General features: G+C 40.6%; 1 protein-coding gene across 9 annotated transcripts in view; it reads right to left on the bottom strand.

Moving 5' to 3' along the window:
* CACNB4 (calcium voltage-gated channel auxiliary subunit beta 4) overlaps nt 1-19,697 on the bottom strand; it is a 272,610-nt gene that overhangs the window by 22,989 nt on the left and 229,924 nt on the right. For all 9 annotated transcript variants that reach the window (XM_081578067.1, XM_081578071.1, XM_081578068.1 and 6 more), the window contains 3 exons: nt 18,893-18,951; nt 5,940-6,049; nt 260-411 (listed from right to left, as the gene is read on the bottom strand). In XM_081578067.1, the coding sequence (XP_081434193.1) occupies nt 260-411; nt 5,940-6,049; nt 18,893-18,951 (321 nt within the window). The remainder of the gene's footprint in view (nt 1-259; nt 412-5,939; nt 6,050-18,892; nt 18,952-19,697) is intronic.

Genomic DNA, 19,697 nt, shown 5'->3' with positions numbered 1-19,697 from the left:
TTTTTTTGCTTTTTATTATATTTTTGCATAACTGCCTGGTTTGGGAACCACACAGACAGTGAGTTTCTTGAAGGAATAAACCATTCTTTATTTGCTCTCTCAAAACTTCAAGAACCTTTACAGAACAGGTGAATCAAAAACTGTATTCATTAAAAGGGTCTTAAAAAGACATTTTCCTTGCAACAAACAAAAATGCACAGGGCAAAGAGTGTTTCAAAGGAAATGACCTTGTAAATCTTAAGACAGAAATGAAAATTACCTTTGGAGATGAGACTTTTACATGAACAATAATTGGTGCTAAGGAGGTCTTTATAAGTTGTGCTGGGTGATTGATGGTGTCTGCATCAAGAACAACCAGTTGCAAAGATCTTGCCAACTCAAAGATTCTTTCAATTTCACTTTGTACTTCCGCTAAAAGGAGAAATAACAAATAACAGGTCATGGTATTTTTATTAATTAGTTCCTATATTTAAAAAATAGTACCTCTTTCAGATATGTTAGCCTACATTGCAAAACAGCATATTTTGAATTTTCATAGTTCTATCTAACTTAAGATCTTTTCCAAAGAGAGATGGGTTTTGAATTTTACCTAAAACCAAACAGTTGGTAGAAAAAACTGAGATAGTACACTAGATTTGCTTCTTACACTAACTCTAATGTTTAGCTATTTACGTAGCTATGCTGTTTTGATTGTGATTTTGTTCTCAAGAACTTTTATTTTAGCTTTAGAAGCTGAAACCACATTTTAGGAAGCAACCAAAATACAGGTGCAGAGCAACATCACATGGAAAACAAACTGCACTGAAATATGTCTACCAATCAACAGTTTACAGGTTAATATTTTATGGATGTGTTTTTATAAAGTCTTGCAGCTCATCTGTTCTGACTGATATGCACATTTTTGTATCCTTGTTAAATGTTCTGGACCTACTCTTACAATTAGCATATTGCTAAGTCTTCTAGGGCCAGTGGACTTATTCTATGGCATAATTATCTTCAGTATAAAAAAAAATACAACCTAATACCAATTATATTAAAGTGTCAAAATGCATTTCAGTGCAAATCTACTGGGCCAGGTGTAACAGCCAACTGACCTGAATTTGTGCATGAATCTGGTTAAATGAAAGATCTAGTTATTTTCAATGTTCAAAGCAATCTGGCTATTGTTTAAGTAAAAATTAAGCAGATTATCTGCAAAACATAACATGGATTTCTGAAATATAAAAGCTTGCTGTAATAATATATCTTCTTATAAATCACCTGATTTATTGATCACGTCCAAAATCTGAATTAGTCTATTTAATTTTCAGAGAGATGATCTTGTTTTGCTTTTTGGGTTTTTTTGGCTACAGGTGTGACCTACCAATATTGTAATCTTGTGTAAATTACACAGAGTAGACAAAGGCATCTAATTTAAATTATTTCAAAGATGGCCTAGGAAAAAGTTGATGTTACTCTACCCTCATTGAAAAGGGTATGTGCCAGAATCTCAAGATTTGTTTTGCTTATTCAGAATAAACACAAACTTATGTCAATCACCAAAAAGACCTCCCTTTTAACTGAATAGACTGACAGGGTATGTGGGATCATGAATACTCAAGTCTATCATGTAACTCTATTTTCTAGGGCTCCGCATAATAGCATAAAATTCTTATAAAATTCTTATTTCCCACAAAATCACTGATGTTTAATGCATGATCTGTATTAGAAGTATGAATTTAAAGAGTCAGCAGGACCCAGTAGAAGCTGTTCAGTTCAACTTCTGACTCACAACATGTTCTCGGATTTCCTTCCTGTAATGGGTTGAATTGCATCCCCCCCAAATTCCTATGTTGAATTCATAACCCCCTGGTACCTCAGAATGTAACCTCACTTCTGAGATAGGGTCTTTATAGAGATCATCAAGTTAAAAGGAGGTCAGTAGGGTGAGTGTTACTCCAGTGTGACTGGTGTCTTTATAAAAATGGGAAATTTGGAGACAGGCACATACAGAGGAGAACCCATGTGAAGACGGATGCAGAGACTGGAGAGATGCTTCTGTAAGAGGAATGCCAGAGACTGCCAGCAAAACCCCAAGAAACTAGCAGAGAGGCATGGAAGACATTCTTCCTCACATTCCTCAAAAGGAAGCAATCGTGTCGATAACTTGATCTTAGATTTCTAGCCTCCAGAATTCTGAGGCAATAAATTTCCATTAAAAAAAAAAGTCAACATGTCATATTGTCCAATACCAACGGCCTGAAAAATTTCACGTTACTTTGAATGGTGACTAGCTTTCAATATAGCAATGTAAAGAATCTGGACAATTTGGCTTATTTGCAAAATTCTTAAATACAGTCTACATTTATTAGCAACAACAACCTACTCGTCCCTTTTTTCCCTCATATGTCAGAAACAGAAAGATTTTTTTCCAATGGAAAAGTTTAGAAAATAAAGTCTGTTTTTATTGTAGTAAGTTTCAGCTGTTGAGGTGTGGGTTTTTTTTTTTTGTTTGTTTGTTCTTCTGTTCAACTGTCACCGTTGAATGTAACTCCTGGCCAGGACTGTACTAAATGTACTAAAACGATGTTATACTGCTTTAAGTTTCAAATTTTAATACAGTGTTTTCTGAAGTAGCAAAAAAGGCAGTGAGGCAAAGTAGATTGCCCTGGTGCAAAGAACCCTTGAGGCACTCAGAGTCTCTGTGTAAATAATTCAGAGATACTTCGGCCTCATTTACTTTGCACCAGCAATGAGGTAAGTGTAATGTTTTAGGAGATTTTCTTGACCTCATCCCTGATGTTCAGCTTGCAGGGTCTTAGTTCCCTTACCAGGGATTTGAACCTAGGCCCTGGAAGTGAAAGTGCTGAGGGCAGGGACACCTACTGCTTAACCAACACAAAGCTTGGGCCATGGGTATCAACAGAGAGGTGTTGGGGCAGAGCAGGCCAAGAGGCTGCAGAGGTCCACCCTATATACTGGAGTGGGTCCAATACTTGAATAATATGTATAAGGAATACAATAACTAGATTATACATGTGAGAAAGAAAGTTATTATCTACATAGCCCCTTTTTTACCCACACCACAGGGCTTGTGGGATCCTAGTTCCCTGACCAGGGATTAAACCCAGGCCCTCTGAAGTGGAATCACAGAGTCCTAACCATTGGACCACCAAGGAATCCCCTCATACCCTTCTCTTTTTGTTGTTTTAAAGAAAAACTTTAACCAAATCCAGCAATATCTTGACTACCATGCTGATTCCAGTCAAAGCTTTGTAATAATATTATTCCAGACAAGTGAACTCTGATAAGTCATGGACTAGGATCCTGGGAGACCTGAATGAACACTTCTCTAATAACTCGACTACAGCTGGTCTGGACTCAGCTCTCACAGCAACTGTCACCTGCGATCTTTCTCTCATATCTAAATGCTTAAGCTATGTCAATGGCTCTTTGCGGCCCCAAATGACATTTTCCAAGGGGAGTACCTTGGAACACTAGTCTCATGAGATAACAAACACAATGAAGGGGATTTTCTACAAGGGAAATATCACATTTATAATGGCTTCTCTTGGAATTTCAAACATGTATTACCTTCTTTATCTTCATGTCTCTAAGAAGTCTTGCAGTGAAGAAAGCTGACAACTATTTAATCCATAAATTTCAAATTTACTTGACCGTGAAAAACATATTATTGATATCTTTTAAAAGTCAACACTTTGGGACTTCCCTTGTGGTCCAGTGGTTAAGACTCCGAGCTTCCAATGCAGGGGAGATGGCTTCGATCCCTGATGGAATCCCACATGCCATGTGGTGAGGCCAAAAAAATAAAATCAACATTCTGTGGGATCTATTTTGGAGGTCTCTTTAGCAAGGCATACTAGAGCCCTAATATACTGGCCTAAACCTATTTTTTCAGTCTCTTCTGTTGCTTTCAATTCATGCTCTCCACTTCCTTTTTCTAAGCATGCTCTGCAAGAAAAACTACTTATTTCTCAACCACATATTGTTTCTATGTCAGTGCTTTTGTACACTCTTGACTGCCTTAAGAATCAGCTCAAAAAAAAAAAAAAACCAAAACTGTAAAGTCTTCTCAGACACCTGTTACTCCCTATGTTTTTCTCTTTACACTTTTAGTACTTTGCTCATAATTCTGTTATTACACAGTATTTTAACCATCACTCCCTTTTTTCTGTTTTCTTACCATGGGTAAGACTGTTTGTCTTAGTCCCGTTTGTACTTCCTGAGTCTGGTGTAATGCATGGCAGTAACAAGTGTTCAATTAATATTTAATGAAAGACTCTACAAATATGCATTAACAAGCAGACAAAAGGGTATAAGTGGCTCACAGAGTGGTTATTATAAGATGTTGCCATTAAATTAACTCCAGTGGTTGTGGGTATAAGACTTTACAGAGTGAAAAGGAAAACCAGTGAACTGATATCTACCTTGTTTCTTTCTCACTATTTACACTAATCCACCTCTACCCACTCCACTGGCTCTGACAATCGGTGACTACATAGATTATACGGGATGACTTCAAAGGGAAGGAATGGTTAAAAGTCAAAGACACTGTGAGGAGTGAAAAGGAGGGTGGAAGACAGGAGAACAGATGCTTATTTGAGAAATCTTCAATCTAACTTGGCGTCCTTGCCGCTCATGGTATATTACTTTAGTTAGTAATCTGATTCATCATCACCAACTCTGCCTTCATCATCCCTGAAGGTCAAAATACTGTGCCTTTAAGAGTGTTTCACTCTGTAATGTCAAAGGCTCTAAATAGAGAACTAAAGAAGGAACCACTGATGTTTGGGATCCTGTTCCCACAGACACTGACAACTGTCCCATTTGGTAGGTTCAGCATTCTTTCACAAAGCAGACTCAGAATGTAAATGCAAAAGAGAGTTATGGGTGGACTGCACCACTCTGGGCCATCACAGAAACCACAAACAGGCTTTTGAGAAGTAATGTGATTCTCGGGCAGCCTGGACCCACTTCTGTGGTTGGTGAATCCATCCCCCACAGCCCTGCTCCTGTATGGCTTGATGGAGCTAACCACATATATTAGTGTTTTTGCTTCTCCATCATGGTGAATTTCATGATGCTTTCTGACTGGTGTACCAGGAAAGACAAGTTTAAACTCCTTACATGCTATTAATGATAGTTGCTACATCCACTTAAAGATGTGACTATTCTGGGTACCAGCTGGCAGCAGAAACCACACTGAGAACACCATTATCGAGCTTTCTTCCAAGGATCTGAGAAAGGTGGACATCTCATTTGCTTTCAAGTCAGCTGTGACTCAGGGATGACAGATGTCATTACCCTCACTGAGAAGCTTGGGCAAAGCAGGGATGAGTGGCTTCGTGTGCTGAGGTGGTAACAGATGAAGACAGCCTGTTGAGGATTCTTCCCACCAGACTACTAATGAGCCCACTGCCTGGAGCTGAGACAGAAGGTTCAACTGCACAACTCTGCTCTCTGCTTTTGTAAGACTGGCCTTCTCGTCAGTTAATCAGTGCTTCTCCATTCAGAATGGGAAGCAGGGACTTCCCTGGTGGTCCAGTGGTTAAGATTCCATCTGCCAATGCAGGTTACTCAGGTTTGATCCCTGGTCCAGGAAGATCCCACGTGCTTCTGAGAAACAAAGCGGGTGTACTCTAAAGCCAGTGTACCACGACTACTGAAGCCTGCCCACCTAGAGCCTGTGCTCTGCAACAAGAGAAGCCACCACAATGAGAAGCCCCAGGACCACAACGAAGAGTAGCCCCTGCTCACCACAACTAGAGAAAGCCCACAAACAGCAACAAAGACCCGGAGCAGCCATACATAAATGAATAAAGAAAACAAGTTTTTAAAGAATGGCATCAGAGCAAACTGGAAAGGCATTCACAAATGCAACATGTGTCATCCCAGTATGAAAGCGCAGCTTGGAGAAGTAGCACATTTGAACATCTTACCTAAGCTGGACCGAGTGTTCGAACGTTCAATTATTGCTCTCTTGCTGGGATTATTTAGCACAGACCTCTTAGCAAGAGAAATGTCAGCTGTCACTCTTGTTATTGATATCCTATGAATAGGAACACAGAACAGAACAAACCAGTAAAAATGTGGTGGGGCTCTCCAAGTGATTTATAACCACAGTACTTAATAACCACTTTACATACTATAGTGCAACCCCAGTATAATAAAACATTGGCCACAAGTATTTTAAATAGGCTTTGACTAGCATTAAAATACAAGCAGAGCAGAATGGAGGAAGGTTTTTGGCTATTCAACAACAAAAACACTCCAGGAAGAATTCAAACTCTTCCTCCACTATTGTCTGCCTTGCCAAATTCTCCTTATAGTGCACACCATGCCAAGAGGGAATCAAAACATATAAATAAACCATATTCTTTCTAGCAAGCAGCAATACAATTTCCCCACAATTCATAGCTGATTTTCTCTTGAACAAGACCTTCAGGAATTGCACAGTGTCTCAGTGCTGCTGGTCAAAGGGGAAAATCCTCTTCATTTTAATCATCAAAGACAATCAACCAGTTGGTAGCTGTGTTGCATTCCTGGTGCTCAACAGTTAACTCATGACACATGAAGCATTTTGCCACAGGCCCAAAGGAATGCTTCACTTCTAAGCATATGAAAAATATGGTTTCTTTTCTACAGGCACAAGATTCTTTAGCATGTTTGCATATTACTTTGAATGCATATGGTGGACAGAAATAAGACACTATTGCTGAGGGCAATGTGAGGATTGTGCCAGGATTTCCATACGTTAGAAAGTATCCTGCAGTCATGCAAGACAAGAATAAAGCAAAGACATTGCCAATGAATGGAGACAGGAGTCTATCCTGTCTATGTATATGATCTAGCAAATGAGAATCTCTGGAACTTACAACTTTCAAGTTCTTTATTTTAGGCTGGGTTTGCTCAACTTCAAATTATGATCTATCTGCAGAATGCAAAGAATGCCTCTCTAAGCCAGCTACTGCCATCGTGGGCCATTCCTCATGCTTATCTTCAGAGCTTGGAAGATTCCAGAAAACAGACAAGGCCCTTCCCTTTTATACTCACGCACTCTTTCTCCCCAAATTTCAAGCTCCTCTAGAGGGTGGAGCAAGAAGTGGGTAGAGTTATCCACAATTGAGTCCTATGTCATCTCGCACCTATTTAGGGATACTGTCAGCCCTCTCAGGAGACTCCTCACTTGACTTCAGGGACCTGAATCCTTGGGGAGAATTTAAAACAGTCTTCTTTGGTCAAAAATCATTTCTTTAGAGCAACAGGCTGTGCAGAAAAGGTTCTGGTGCCATTTTAAAGCAAAGTACTCTTTGTTGGTGGGGTTGGATATATATGCTGCAGATGGTGAGGAAGTTTAAAGCATTTTAATTCCTTAGAATTTTTCAGGCCTTAATAAATTATTTGAGGCATCTTCAAACTGTCTTCTGTGGAAACCAAGAATTTTGTGAAATATCTCGGGTCACTGAGAACATCAAATGGGGGCCGAGCTGGCCAGCAGGGGCCCATCTTTCCCATGCTTAATACCAAATAAACGCCTCTGCATTTCTGTTGGGGCCTAACCTATGATTTCATTGTAAAGACTTGTTCAACTGCTAAAAGATACTGGAAAATACTGGTCTGTACAACTTCTTCATTTTATCAAGAATAAAAGTGAGACATGGGGAGGAAGTTCCACATGGATCTAAAGAGCCTAAGAAGGTCTAAAGTACAGGCTCCCAAGCTCTAGGCCAGCACTTAGTCACCAGACTCATAATTCTGTTGCAGTTTCAGCTTCCTTCTCCAGCAACCCCGAATCTCCAGATAGCAGCCAAACCATCAAGAGCAGGTCTGGGACACACAGAGTGATGGCCACTTTCTAAGTCAGGTTAAAGTCCATGGAGCCCATATCTGAGTCTCTGTTACTCAGCTGGCAGCCTCACTTGAGGCATGAAATCTCATAGGCAGTCGTGGTGGTCAGAGCTCATTTTACCTACAGAATAGGATTTGCTTGTTTATTTTTGTGTTTCTAGTGTCTTTGTTTGTTTGAGTTTTAAGAATGGAGTCACTGGTTAGAAAAATACAATCAAATTCTAGAGCAATTCAAATATATGACTGGAGACAAGCGGGCTGGTGTAGGGGCAGAATTCAGCCTTCTAGAATATTCACTTTTAGAGGATAGAGGATCCAAAGATTCTATTCTGCTTAGGTGAAAATCAAATCTTCTAGTTCTATACTAGCCAAGTAGTGACCCTGGTTCTTAAAAGTTGGAGGGATTGTCAGCAGATGTGTACTCTTATTTTTTCTGGGTTTTAATACACTTTTGAGAAGGCAATGGCACCCCACTCCAGTACTCTTGCCTGGAAAATCCCATGGATGGAAGAGCCTGGTGGGGTGCAGTCCATGGGGTAGCTAAGAGTCGGACATGACTGAGCGACTTCATTTTCACTTTTCACTTTCATGCATTGGAGAAGGAAATGGCAACCCACTCCAGTGTTCTTGCCTGGAGAATCCCAGGGACGGGAGAGCCTGGTGGGCTGCCGTCTATGGGGTTGCACAGAGTTGGACACGACTGCAGCGACTTAGCAGCAGCAGCAGCAATACACTTTTACAAAGCCATTTTCAAACATATACAAAGCTTTTACTAAGAGGCAGAATAATAAGACATAAACAAAAAAACAGGAAATGAAAACTGCTTCATGTGTTCTGAAAATAAAAAAAGGTGTGGACAATAAAAGATTCTTTTTCTTCTTTTATTGGTCAATAAAATACCAGCTAATTTGTTGGTATTGGTTGCTAAATTGTGTCTGACTCTGTGACCCCATGGACTGCACTGTCCTTCACTAATTTGTTAGGTAATTTGTTAATATGTTATTTCTTAATAAAAATAAATATGTAGGAAAGAATTTAGAAGACAGACACAGCTCCAGAAACCCTCTGATAAGACAAAGCAGGAGTTTCTATTTTCTATGCAAAGATGCTTACTATTATCAAAATCAGACACCAAATCCAAACTTTTTGTTGTTTAAAAGGCTCCCCAGTAAAGTAATTACATTCATTATTAAATGCTACCTAGTGTACATACTTTTTTTTTTACTTAAACTAATACTCTTTCTACTTCTTTTCTTGATATACCTTCATATCTTCTAGTGACTTTTAATACTTCCATGTATCTTTGATATACATCTCTAAAAAGTTCCCTTGGATACTGGTCTGTGACACAGTGTCAGTAATTACTAGTGAGGGATAAAGGATGTTCAGTTCCCCAGCAGACTGCTGCTGCTGAGTCGCTTCAGTCGTGTCCGACTCTGTGCGACCCCATAGACGGCAGCCCACCAGGCTCCCCTGTCCCTGGGATTCTCCAGGCAAGAACATTGGAGTGGGTTGCCATTTCCTTCTCCAATGCATGAAAGGAAAAGTGAAAGTGAAGTCACTCAGTCATGTCCGACTCTTAGCAACCTCATGGATTGCAGCCTACCAGGCTCCTCTGTCCATGGGATCCTCCAGGCGAGAGTACTGGAGTGGGTTGCCATTGCCTTAAATCTGGTAAATCTGAATCCTAGTTGTTACTTATTTCTGATTTGGAATCCTTCATAATTTCCGCTCTCCATCATGTGCTATGAGTGTTAGTTTTCTGTGACTTATCTGTGGAAAGACGTTACTCTCAGGTGAGACACATTCATTCAAAAATAGTATTTCCAGGCTTATAATGGAAAGCTAAAGATCCTTTTATACTCTATCCTTACCACATCCAATATGCAACCCTGTTAGTATATTAGTTTAAAAAAAAAAAAAAAACTCTTATTCTTCACAAAGGAAAAACATTCCAAAGGTCAGAGAGCACACTGTCAGGAGAAGGGAAGGAATGGAAGGCATACATGGACCTAGGGAGTCTCTCTGGATCTCCCTCTTGCTGGCTGTGTGACCATGGACAAATCATGCCATTTTTTTGAGCATCAGGATGATAATTAATAAAATGGTGATAGTAGCTCTGCCAGACTATCTCACAGGACAATCACTAGGAACAAATGAGGCAATATCTAAAAGTGTTTTCTTGAATACTCATTCATAGTTATAGCATGAACTCTCCCATTGCCAGAGTCCATGAAACTTACATATACTTTCAGGGTGGGAGAATAAGGTCAGACATGTTACAATCAAAATCTGTTCATTCAAATGTTCATATTTGGCGTGAGGGGCTCAATAAATTATCTCGAGTGCTTGAGTGTCCACAGATGAGTCTGCATTTGAATAGAGAGTAGGAGGAGCTGTTAAGAGGGTGCTATTGGTTATGAAACAGAAGGCACTGTATTGTTTTCCATTTGTCGCCTACAATTACAAGTTGTTTTCATTCTTCCATGTCTTGGCTGCTTTGTGATAGCATCAGCTGTTGCCATTTCCTTTCATAAATAAATACTACTTCTTTGAGTAGTATTTACTTTCGGAGGAGGCAATGGCACCCCACTCCAGTGCTCTTGCCTGGAGAGTACCATGGACGGAGGAGCCTGGTAGGCTACAGTCCATGGGGTCGCTAAGAGTCAGACACGACTGAGCGACTTCACTTTCACTTTTCCCTTTCATGCACTGGAGAAGGAAATGGCAATCCACTCCAGTATTCTCGCCTGGAGAATCCCAGGGACGGCGGAGCCTGATGGGCTGCCGTCTATGGGGTCGCACAGAGTCGGACACGACTGAAGCGACTTAGCAGCAGCAGCAGCAATTATACTTTTAGCCTCCTTTCTTTAAATTCTTCCTAAAACCTTTTTTTAAAGCATACCTTGGCTAGTAACTTCAGATCCTATTTGTATGTTCATTTAGGATTTGGGGCCATAATCATGTTAGTTACAAAGTGTCCTATAACTGCCATAGAGCTGATCTGATTCAGTTGTCAAAAAGCTTAAAGTTACAACTTTGTTGGGATTTGAAATGATTAGCATAGGTCAACACATTGCAATTGGTTTGACTGCTTGCTGTTCAGCCTGTGACTGGTAGATTCAACCAGCTGAACAAACCTCACCTGAAAGGATGATCCCTGATGAATGTTTGTGGTGTGAAATGAAGAGAGAAAAGCTCCGTGCCATTGTGCATGCACTGTGCCCCTGCCAGGCCGGTGCATTGTACAAGCTCGTTAGACTCATTCACTTAGTTTATGACCTGTGCATAGGAACTGTCACTGTATGTGGATATCTACATGTACAGGGGTTCCCTGAGGAAGTATTCAGTATTGTGCTTTTCATTCTTTCTTACATACATTCTAGTTAAGCCTTGAATTTATTAAGCAATGAATCCATTAAGCAATGAATGACAATAAAATTGTGAAATAAGTAGCTTTAAACTGATTCAAATCTTTTCTAAGGTATCATAAAAGAGTAAGTATATGATTCTGTAGGAGACACTATTGGTGTTTAATTCAATTTGTTGAATTATTTTTTAGCTAAGATCTGAAAAACAGTACTGAAGAAGAAAGCCTTTTAGACAGTTTCTTTTTCTCTTTTGGCTCTTTCTGAAAAAGAAATTATCCTATTTTGTCTAACCTACTGCATTCATAGCCAGTGAAACATGGAGGAAGTTTCCATTAGAACATACTGTTTATGCTGTATTGCTATGCAAAAGCCCGCTGTGTAATTGTTCTCTTGGCTGATTTCAATTAAAGACTATTTGTTGTTTTCTCTCCTTTTATTAATTGGTGGAACATAACGCAGCAGATTGTCATGGCTCAAAATGTAAGGATATTCCCCACACAGCAGACATGTCAGAGTCATAGCAAAACTACAAGCACATTTCTTTTTTCCTAATCAAAGTTTCTGTATACACCAATGAATTCATTATTGTTTTTCTGCTGCAGTGGCCTCTGCTAATTTGAAAGCAAGCCCTCTCTCCTACTCCCACCTTTATTATCTAGCTTTCTCAAACTCTGCCATACATCAGATCTCTCTCGGGCAGAGTCTCTCTGTAGCCATTTCTTCTGCTGCTGCTGTATTCTTCCTCACATCTCTACACCCTCTGCTGTGCCATCAGACCCCCTGGATCACTTGGCATTGGAATCTTAGTTCTATTTCTATTAAAATCATCTTCAATAGTGTGTGCTTGATGAATCAGGTAACTCAAGCTGATAAATCTCTGCTGTTACAATTAAATGCACTTCCTCTTTCTATGTCTGAAGATTGAGGAAGAACCTCAGAGTCTTCATTCTTGAATCAGTCACTTTCTCTTTACTAAATTACAATAATTACTTCCTTCTTTTCCATAAGGTCCTACCGTGCAAACCTTTACTAACACTGCTGTTTATATGGATGTTATGTGGGGACCAAAACAATCTAACAGAAACTTAGACTGCATGTGGGATAGCATTTGTTCAGCTCATGAGCTCTTATGGGGCCACAGGATAAAGCACTGCTCAGAACTTCCTTAAATAAAGGCCCACAGGTTAAGACCATGTGACTCCAAGCACAGCTGAAGAAAGCCTGCTTGACTGAGCCAGGCATGTCAGCTATCAACAACCCAGGGAGAGCTGCATGAAGGTAGGGGTCATGGCCCCTGTCATCAGAGGCAAGGATCAAAACCAACGTTAAGTTAAAAAGCCAGAGTTCAGCTGTTTCTTTGCAATGCTTTTTTAAGTAGATTCCCGGTACTCAAAAGTTACAAACAGAAGCAGGGTATCCATCTACCAGTTGTTTGATTTAAGAGATTAAAATATAAGGACTTTTTACATTTCCTTCCAACTCCAATAGTCTAGTATTCAGTACTTTTCACTTGTTTTCTTTGAAATTAGTTCATTCTCTGTCTATCTTGTTTAAAGAGAGAGAGAATAGGATACATCTATGGCTTTCTTATTAAGCCCTCGTGTCCACTAGATAAATAAGGCAGACTGCTATCTGCTCAACAAAATCCATTTTCTCTTCCTCCTGGGCACATAGCTAGACTATAATTCCTAGCCTCCTTTGCAAGAAGGTGTGGCCACATGTCCAAGTTCTAGCCAATGAAATGTGAGAATGATGTGAAACAGAGAAGCTGGTTCACTCCTCTCCCTACAGCTGATTATAGAGACCAATCCCAGGCCAGCGGTCCCAAATGATGCACAGGACAGACTTTCTTTCCAATCCTTCCCTTCTCCATCCTACCCACCAGGAACACCTGCCTCAGACTGTGCAGTGAGCAACAACAAGTTTCCACCGAGTTTGATTCGTTATACATTTTGGGCTCTATTTATCAAGGCAATCTAGCCTGTACTCTGACCAGTGCGTTCTCTTGGCAAAACATGTTAGGGCATGTTTGCCCAAAACATCTTTGCCCTGCTTCACTGTGTAATCCAAGGCCAAATTTGCCTGTTAACTCCAGGTATCTCTTGACTTCCTACTTTTGCATTCCAGTCTCCTATGATGAAAAGGACATCTTTTTTTGATGTTCGTTCTAGAAGGTCTTGTAGGTTATCATAGAACCATTCGACTTCAGCTTCTTCGGCATTAGTGTTTAGGGCATAGACTTGGGTTATTGTGATACCAAATGATCTGCCTTGGAAACGAACAGAGATCATTCTGTCATTTTTGAGATTGTACCCAAGTACTGCATTTCAGAGTCTTCTGTTGACTATGATGGCTACTACATTTCTTCTAAGGGATTCTTGTCCACAGTAGTAGATGTAATGGTCATCTGAATTAAATTTGCCCATTCTGGTCCATTTTAGTACACTGATTCCTAAAATGTCAATGTTCACTCTTGCTATCTCCTGTTTGACCACTTCCAATTTTCCTTGATTCATGGACCTAACATTCCAGGTTCATTTCTTTTCAGCATCGGAATTCATTTTCATGACCAGTCACATCCACAACTGGGCATTGTTTTTGCTTTGACTTCATCTCTTCATTGTTTCTGGAGTTATTTCACCACTCTTCTCCACTAGCATATTGGGCACCTACCAACCTGGGGAGTTCATCTTTCAGTGTCATATTTTTTTGCCTTTTCATACTATTCATGGGGTTCTCAAGGCAAGAACACTGAAGGAGTCTGCCATTCCCTTCTCCAGTGGACCATGTTTCATCAGAACTCTCCACCATGACCCAGCCATCTTGGGTGGCCCTACATGGCATGGCTCATAGTTTCACTGAGTTAGACAAAGCTGTGATCCATGTGACCAGTTTGGTTAGTTTTCTGTGATTGTGGTTTTCATTCGGTCTGCCCTCTGATGGAGAAGGATAAGAGGCTTATGGAAGCTTCCTGATAGGAGAGTCTGACTGTGGGGGAAACTGGGTCTTGTTCTGATGGTTAGGGTCCTGCTCAGTAAATCTTTAATCCAATTTTCGGTTGATGGGAGGGGCTGTGTTACCTCCCTGTTGTTTGGCCTGAGGCCAAACTATGGTAGGGGTAATGACCATAATGGCAACCTCCTTCAAAAGGACTTATGCACTCACTGTTATATTCAGTGCCCCTGATCCTGCAGCAGGCCACTGTTGACCCACACCTCCGCTGGAGGCTCCTGAACACTCACAGCCAAGTCTGGCTCAGCCTCTTCTAGGGACACAGCTTCTTTCTCCTGGCTCCTGGTGTATGCACGGGTTTTTTTTTGTGCCCTCCAAGAGTCTGTTTACCCATTCCTGTGGAAGTTCTGTAATCAAATCCCACTGGCCTCCAAAGTCAAATTCCCTGGGGGTTCTCAGTCTCTTTGCTGGATGCCCAGGTTGGGAAATCTGTTGTGGGTCCTAGAACTTTCTTTCTTAACAGTACGAGAATTTCTTTGGTATATTGTTCTGCAGTTTGTGGGTCGTCTGCTCAGCGGCTCTATGGTGGGGCTAATGGCAACCTCCTCCAAGAGGGCTTATGCCACACACTATGTGTCCCAGGTAGCTACACCCAGAGCCACTGTTGCTGCGGCAGGCCACTGCTGACCTGTGCCTCCATAGGAGACACTCAGACACTCAAAGGCAGGTCTGGATCAGTCTTTGTGGGGACTCTGGGTCCTGGAGCACACAAGGTTCTGTTTGAGCCCTCTGAGCATCTCTGGCAGGTATGGGGTGTGATTCTAAATGTGATTTCACCCCTCCTACCATCTCGTTGGGGCTTCTCCTTTGCTCTTGGATGTGGGTTATCTTTTTTTGTGGGATCCAACATTCTCCTGTCAATGATTGTTCAGCAGTGAGTTGCAGTTTTGCAGATCCCACTGGGGAAGATGAGCACATGTCCTTCTACTCCACCATTTCGTTTTCAACAACACAAGAGATGACTCTACACATGGACATCATCAGATGGTCAATACTGAAATCAAATTGATTATATTCTTTGCAACCAAAGATGGAGAAGATCTATACAGTCAGCAAAAATAAGACCGGGGGCTGACTGTGGCTCAGATCATGAACTCCTTATTGCAAAATTCAGACTTAAATCAAAGAAAGTAGGGAAAACCACTAGGCCATTCAGGTATGACCTAAATCAAATTCCTTACAATAATATAGTAGAAGTGACAAATAGATTCAAGGGATTAGATCTGATAGACAGAGTGTCTGAAGAACTATGGACAGAGGTTTGTGACATTGTACAGGAGGATGTACAATGATCCTTTGTACAGGAGGATGTACAATGAGGATGATCAAGACCATCCCCAAGAAAAAGAAATGCAAAAAGGCAAAATGGTTGTCTGAGGAGGCCTTACAAATAGCTGAGAAAAGAAGAGAAGTGAAAGGCAAAGAAAAGAAAAAAAGTATATCCATTTGAATGCAAAGTTCCAAACATTAGCAAGGAGAGATAAGAAAACCTTCCTCAGTGATCAATGCAAAGAAATAGAGGAAAACAATAGAATGGGAAAGACTAGAGATCTCTTCAAGAAAATCAGAGATACCAAGGGAACATTTCATTCAAAGATGGGCACAATAAAGGACAGAAATGGTATGGGCCTAACAGAAGCATAAGATATTAAGAAGAAGTGGCTAGAATACACAGAAGAACTATACAAAAAAGATCTTCATGACCCAGATAACCATGAAGGTGTGATCACTCACCTAGAGTCAGACATCCTGGAATGTGAAGTCAAGTGGGCCTTAGGAAGCATCACTACAAACAAAGCTAGTGGAGGTGGTGGAATTCCAGTTGAGCTATTTCAAATCCTAAAAGATGATACTGTGAAAGTGCTGTACTCAATATGCCAACAAATTTGGAAAACTCAGCAGTGGCCACAGGACTGGAAAAGGTCAGTGTTCATTCCAATCCCAAAGAAAGGCAATGCCAAAGAATGTTCAAACTACCACACAATTGCACTCATCTCAAACAATAGCAAAGTGATTCTCAAAATTCTCCAAGCGAGGCTTCAACAGTACGTGAACCGAGAACTTCCAGATTTTGAAGTTGGATTTAGAAAAGGCAGAGGAACCAGAGATCAAATTGCCAACATCTGTTGGATCATTGAAAAAGCAAGAGAGTTCCAGAAAAACATCTACTTCTGCTTTATTGACTACACCAAAGTCTTTTACTGTGTGGATCACAAGAAACTGTGGAAAATTCTTCAAGAGATGGGAATACCAGACCACCTGATCTGAGAAATCTGTCTTTTGAGAAATCTGTATGCAGGTCAAGAAGCAACAGTTAGAACCGGACATGGAACAACGGAGTGGTTGCAAATTGGGAAATGAATATGTCAAGGCTGTATATTGTCACCTTGCTTATTTAATTTATATGCAGAGTACATCATGAGAAATGCTGGACTGGATGAAGCACAAGCTGGAATCAAGACTGCTGGGAGAAATATCAATAACCTCAGATATGCAGATGACACCATTCTTATGGCAGAAAGTGAAGAGGACTTAAACAGCCTCTTGATGAAAGTGAAAGAGGAGAGTGAAAAAGTTGGCTTAAAACTCAACATTCAGAAAACTAAGATCGTGGTATCTGGTTCCATCATTTCATGGCAAATAGATGGGGAAATAGTGGAAACAGTAACAAGCCGTATTTTCTTGAGCTCCAAAATCACTGCAGGTGGTGACTGTAGCCATGAAATTAAAAGACACTTGCTCCTTGGAAAGAAAGTTATGACCAGCCTAGACAGCACATTAAAAAGCAGAGACATTACTTTGCCAACAAAGGTCCGTCTAGTCAAAGCTATGGTTTTTCCAGTAGTCATGAATGAATGTGAGAGTTCAACCATAAAGAAGGCTGAGCGCCGAAGAACTGATGCTTTGAACTGTGGTGTTGGAGAAAACTCTTGAGAGTCCCTTGGACTGCAAGGAGATCCAGCCAGTCAATCATAAAGGAAATCAGTCCTGAATACTCATTGGAAGGACTGATGCTGAAGATGACGCTCCAATACTCTGGCCACCTGATGCCAAAAACTGACTCATTGGAAAAGACCCTGATGCTGGGAAAGATTGAAGGCAGGAGGCGAAGGGGATGACAGAGGATGAAATGGTTGGATGGCATCACCGACTCAAAGGACATAAGTTTGAGCAAGCTCTGGGAGTTGGTGATGGACAAGGAAGCCTGGCGTGCTGCAGTCCATAGGATCACAAAGAGTCAGACACAACTGAGCAACTAAATTGAAACTGAAGTCTGTACTGAGGTACTTAGCAAGTCATATAATGGCACTGAAGCTTTCTGCTTTCTTGAACTAAAACATCAATTATTGAAACTAAAATCCCAGCTTATTTTCTTTCTATTATATGTAGTCCCAGAAACTAATAAATACTTTAAACACAATTATCCAGAAGGTTTTTCTTTTAACAAATATATACAATTTGTACTTAAAGCATTATCATGTTTGCTTTTTTTCTTAAAATATCATATTTTTAAAAACCTATGTGGAAATTTTAAAAAATATCTTTAAATACTTAAAAATTTAGTAAGCTGGATGCATTTATCCATACTTATCCATCAGCACTAAGTTTTCTTCATTTCTAATAAATCTTCAGGTATTGATTGCATGTGGTTATTTTTACACGGAATACCTTCTGCATTGTGAAAGAGCTTGGTTCTTAGTATTGAATCAGTGTGGACTTTTTAACATTTCTCTGCAAAATACAGAAGCTCCTTCCAGATATTTGTCACAAAACTGAAATGATAAAATTTTCCAGTGGTTAAAGACTGAGCCATGTTGATATGGGTCATAGTGGGATAGGATACATACAAAAGAAATCAATAAAATAGCAAGGTAATTTCTAGTAAAACAAACCCAGAACTGAATATTCAAAGAAATACTCTTCCTTACAAAATAGTCACTTTGGGAGGCTTATGATGAAAACAGGCTTCCCTGGTGGCTCAGTCAGTAAAGAATCTGCCTGCAATGCAGAAGACTGCCTACAATAGAGTAGACCCAGGTGCGATCCCTGGGTCAGGAAGATGCCCTGGAGAAGGAAATGGTAACCCATTCCAGTATTCTTGCCTGGAAAATACCATGGACAGAGGAGCCTGGAGGGCTGCAATCCATGGCGTTGCAAGAGTAGAACACAACTTAGCATCTAAACCACCACCACCACGATGGAAACATTTCTTGCACTCTTCTTTTAAGGAAATTTAGTGCTTTGTATCTTCATATGATACACATCATATATGCATGCACACACGAAGTTCCCAAATGACTCTACCCAACTTGACCAGCGATGCACCACATTGTCAGAAACATTCTGTATTTTTCATTATTTTCTCATGAACATGTTTGGTATGAATTCAGTTACAAGTGAGAAAATAAAGACTAACACATACATTTAAATAAAACAAATGGATTATTTTCCTTATCAAGGTCCTTTTACTTTAAGAGATTCAATGCTATTCATCCTAACTTCATATTTTCAGAGCGCTTTCATTGTGTTCTCCCTTGAACACTGAGTTAACTTTTAATTAGAGAACATCTGCAATCGCAGGAAACATAGACCTACAAATCAACTTATCATTCATGTTGGTTAAAGGAAAATAAAAATGCAAAAGCAACTGTATGTCTCACCTCCCATCAAACCTGTGCTTCAGGAAATCAAAGAGGGCTTTCTGCATCATGTCTGTGACCTTTGCAGAGGTGAGAAAAAAAGAATGAGGTAAACAACAGCAGAAAGAGAGAAATCAAAAGTGAGAGAGCTGCAAGAGAAAGGCGCTCTGACCAAAGACCTTATCACAGCTATTTGTCTGCTGGGGGTGGGACAGGGCAAACAAGCATGAATGGAGTTTTTCACACTTAACCTACTTGCACTTACTCAGTTTCCCCCATTGGTTCTCCTCCAGGGTGCTGAGGGTGAACCAGCGGTGTTCACTAGACCCAAGACAGGTCCTCATCTCTTTTTTAGGGGATAGAACGGCCACCAGGAGACCAGGATAAGCTGGCTCTGTGCACAGGTCCGGCCTGTCCATGGCATACCTGAGGGGTGCCTGCCTGCAGTGAGGAGCAACTAGAGCTCCTTGGGCCAGCCCCAGGCTCGGCCTCCTGCGAGTCTGTACAAGTTGGCGGACATTCTCCACATCTAGGGATGGACTTCTGTAGACCCCTCTCTGCTCTTCCTCAGACAGTCCCCACTGAGAAGGGGAGGGGAGGGAGTGAAAGGGGCAATGGGAGAAGGAGATGGGATTCTTAAACCTGCGTCAAAGAGACTGATTAATTCACTCAACAAATGTGCACTGAAAGCTGACTATATGCCAGATATTGTGCTGATTCAGTGGGAAGGGTGCCATGGAGGTGGCCCACCTTCAGATAATGTCCTACCCATTTATTCTGATCCTTGTTGGCATAAAGTCAAAATGGCAACATCTGAAATGCCGTA

The sequence above is a fragment of the Giraffa tippelskirchi genome, chromosome 3 (assembly GCF_054371585.1).
Source record: "Giraffa tippelskirchi isolate mGirTip1 chromosome 3, T2T-mGirTip1v1.2.pri, whole genome shotgun sequence".
Lineage (NCBI taxonomy): Eukaryota > Metazoa > Chordata > Mammalia > Artiodactyla > Giraffidae > Giraffa > Giraffa tippelskirchi.
The sequence above is the reverse complement of the archived record's forward strand: the minus strand, read 5'-3'. Positions and strand labels throughout refer to the sequence as shown.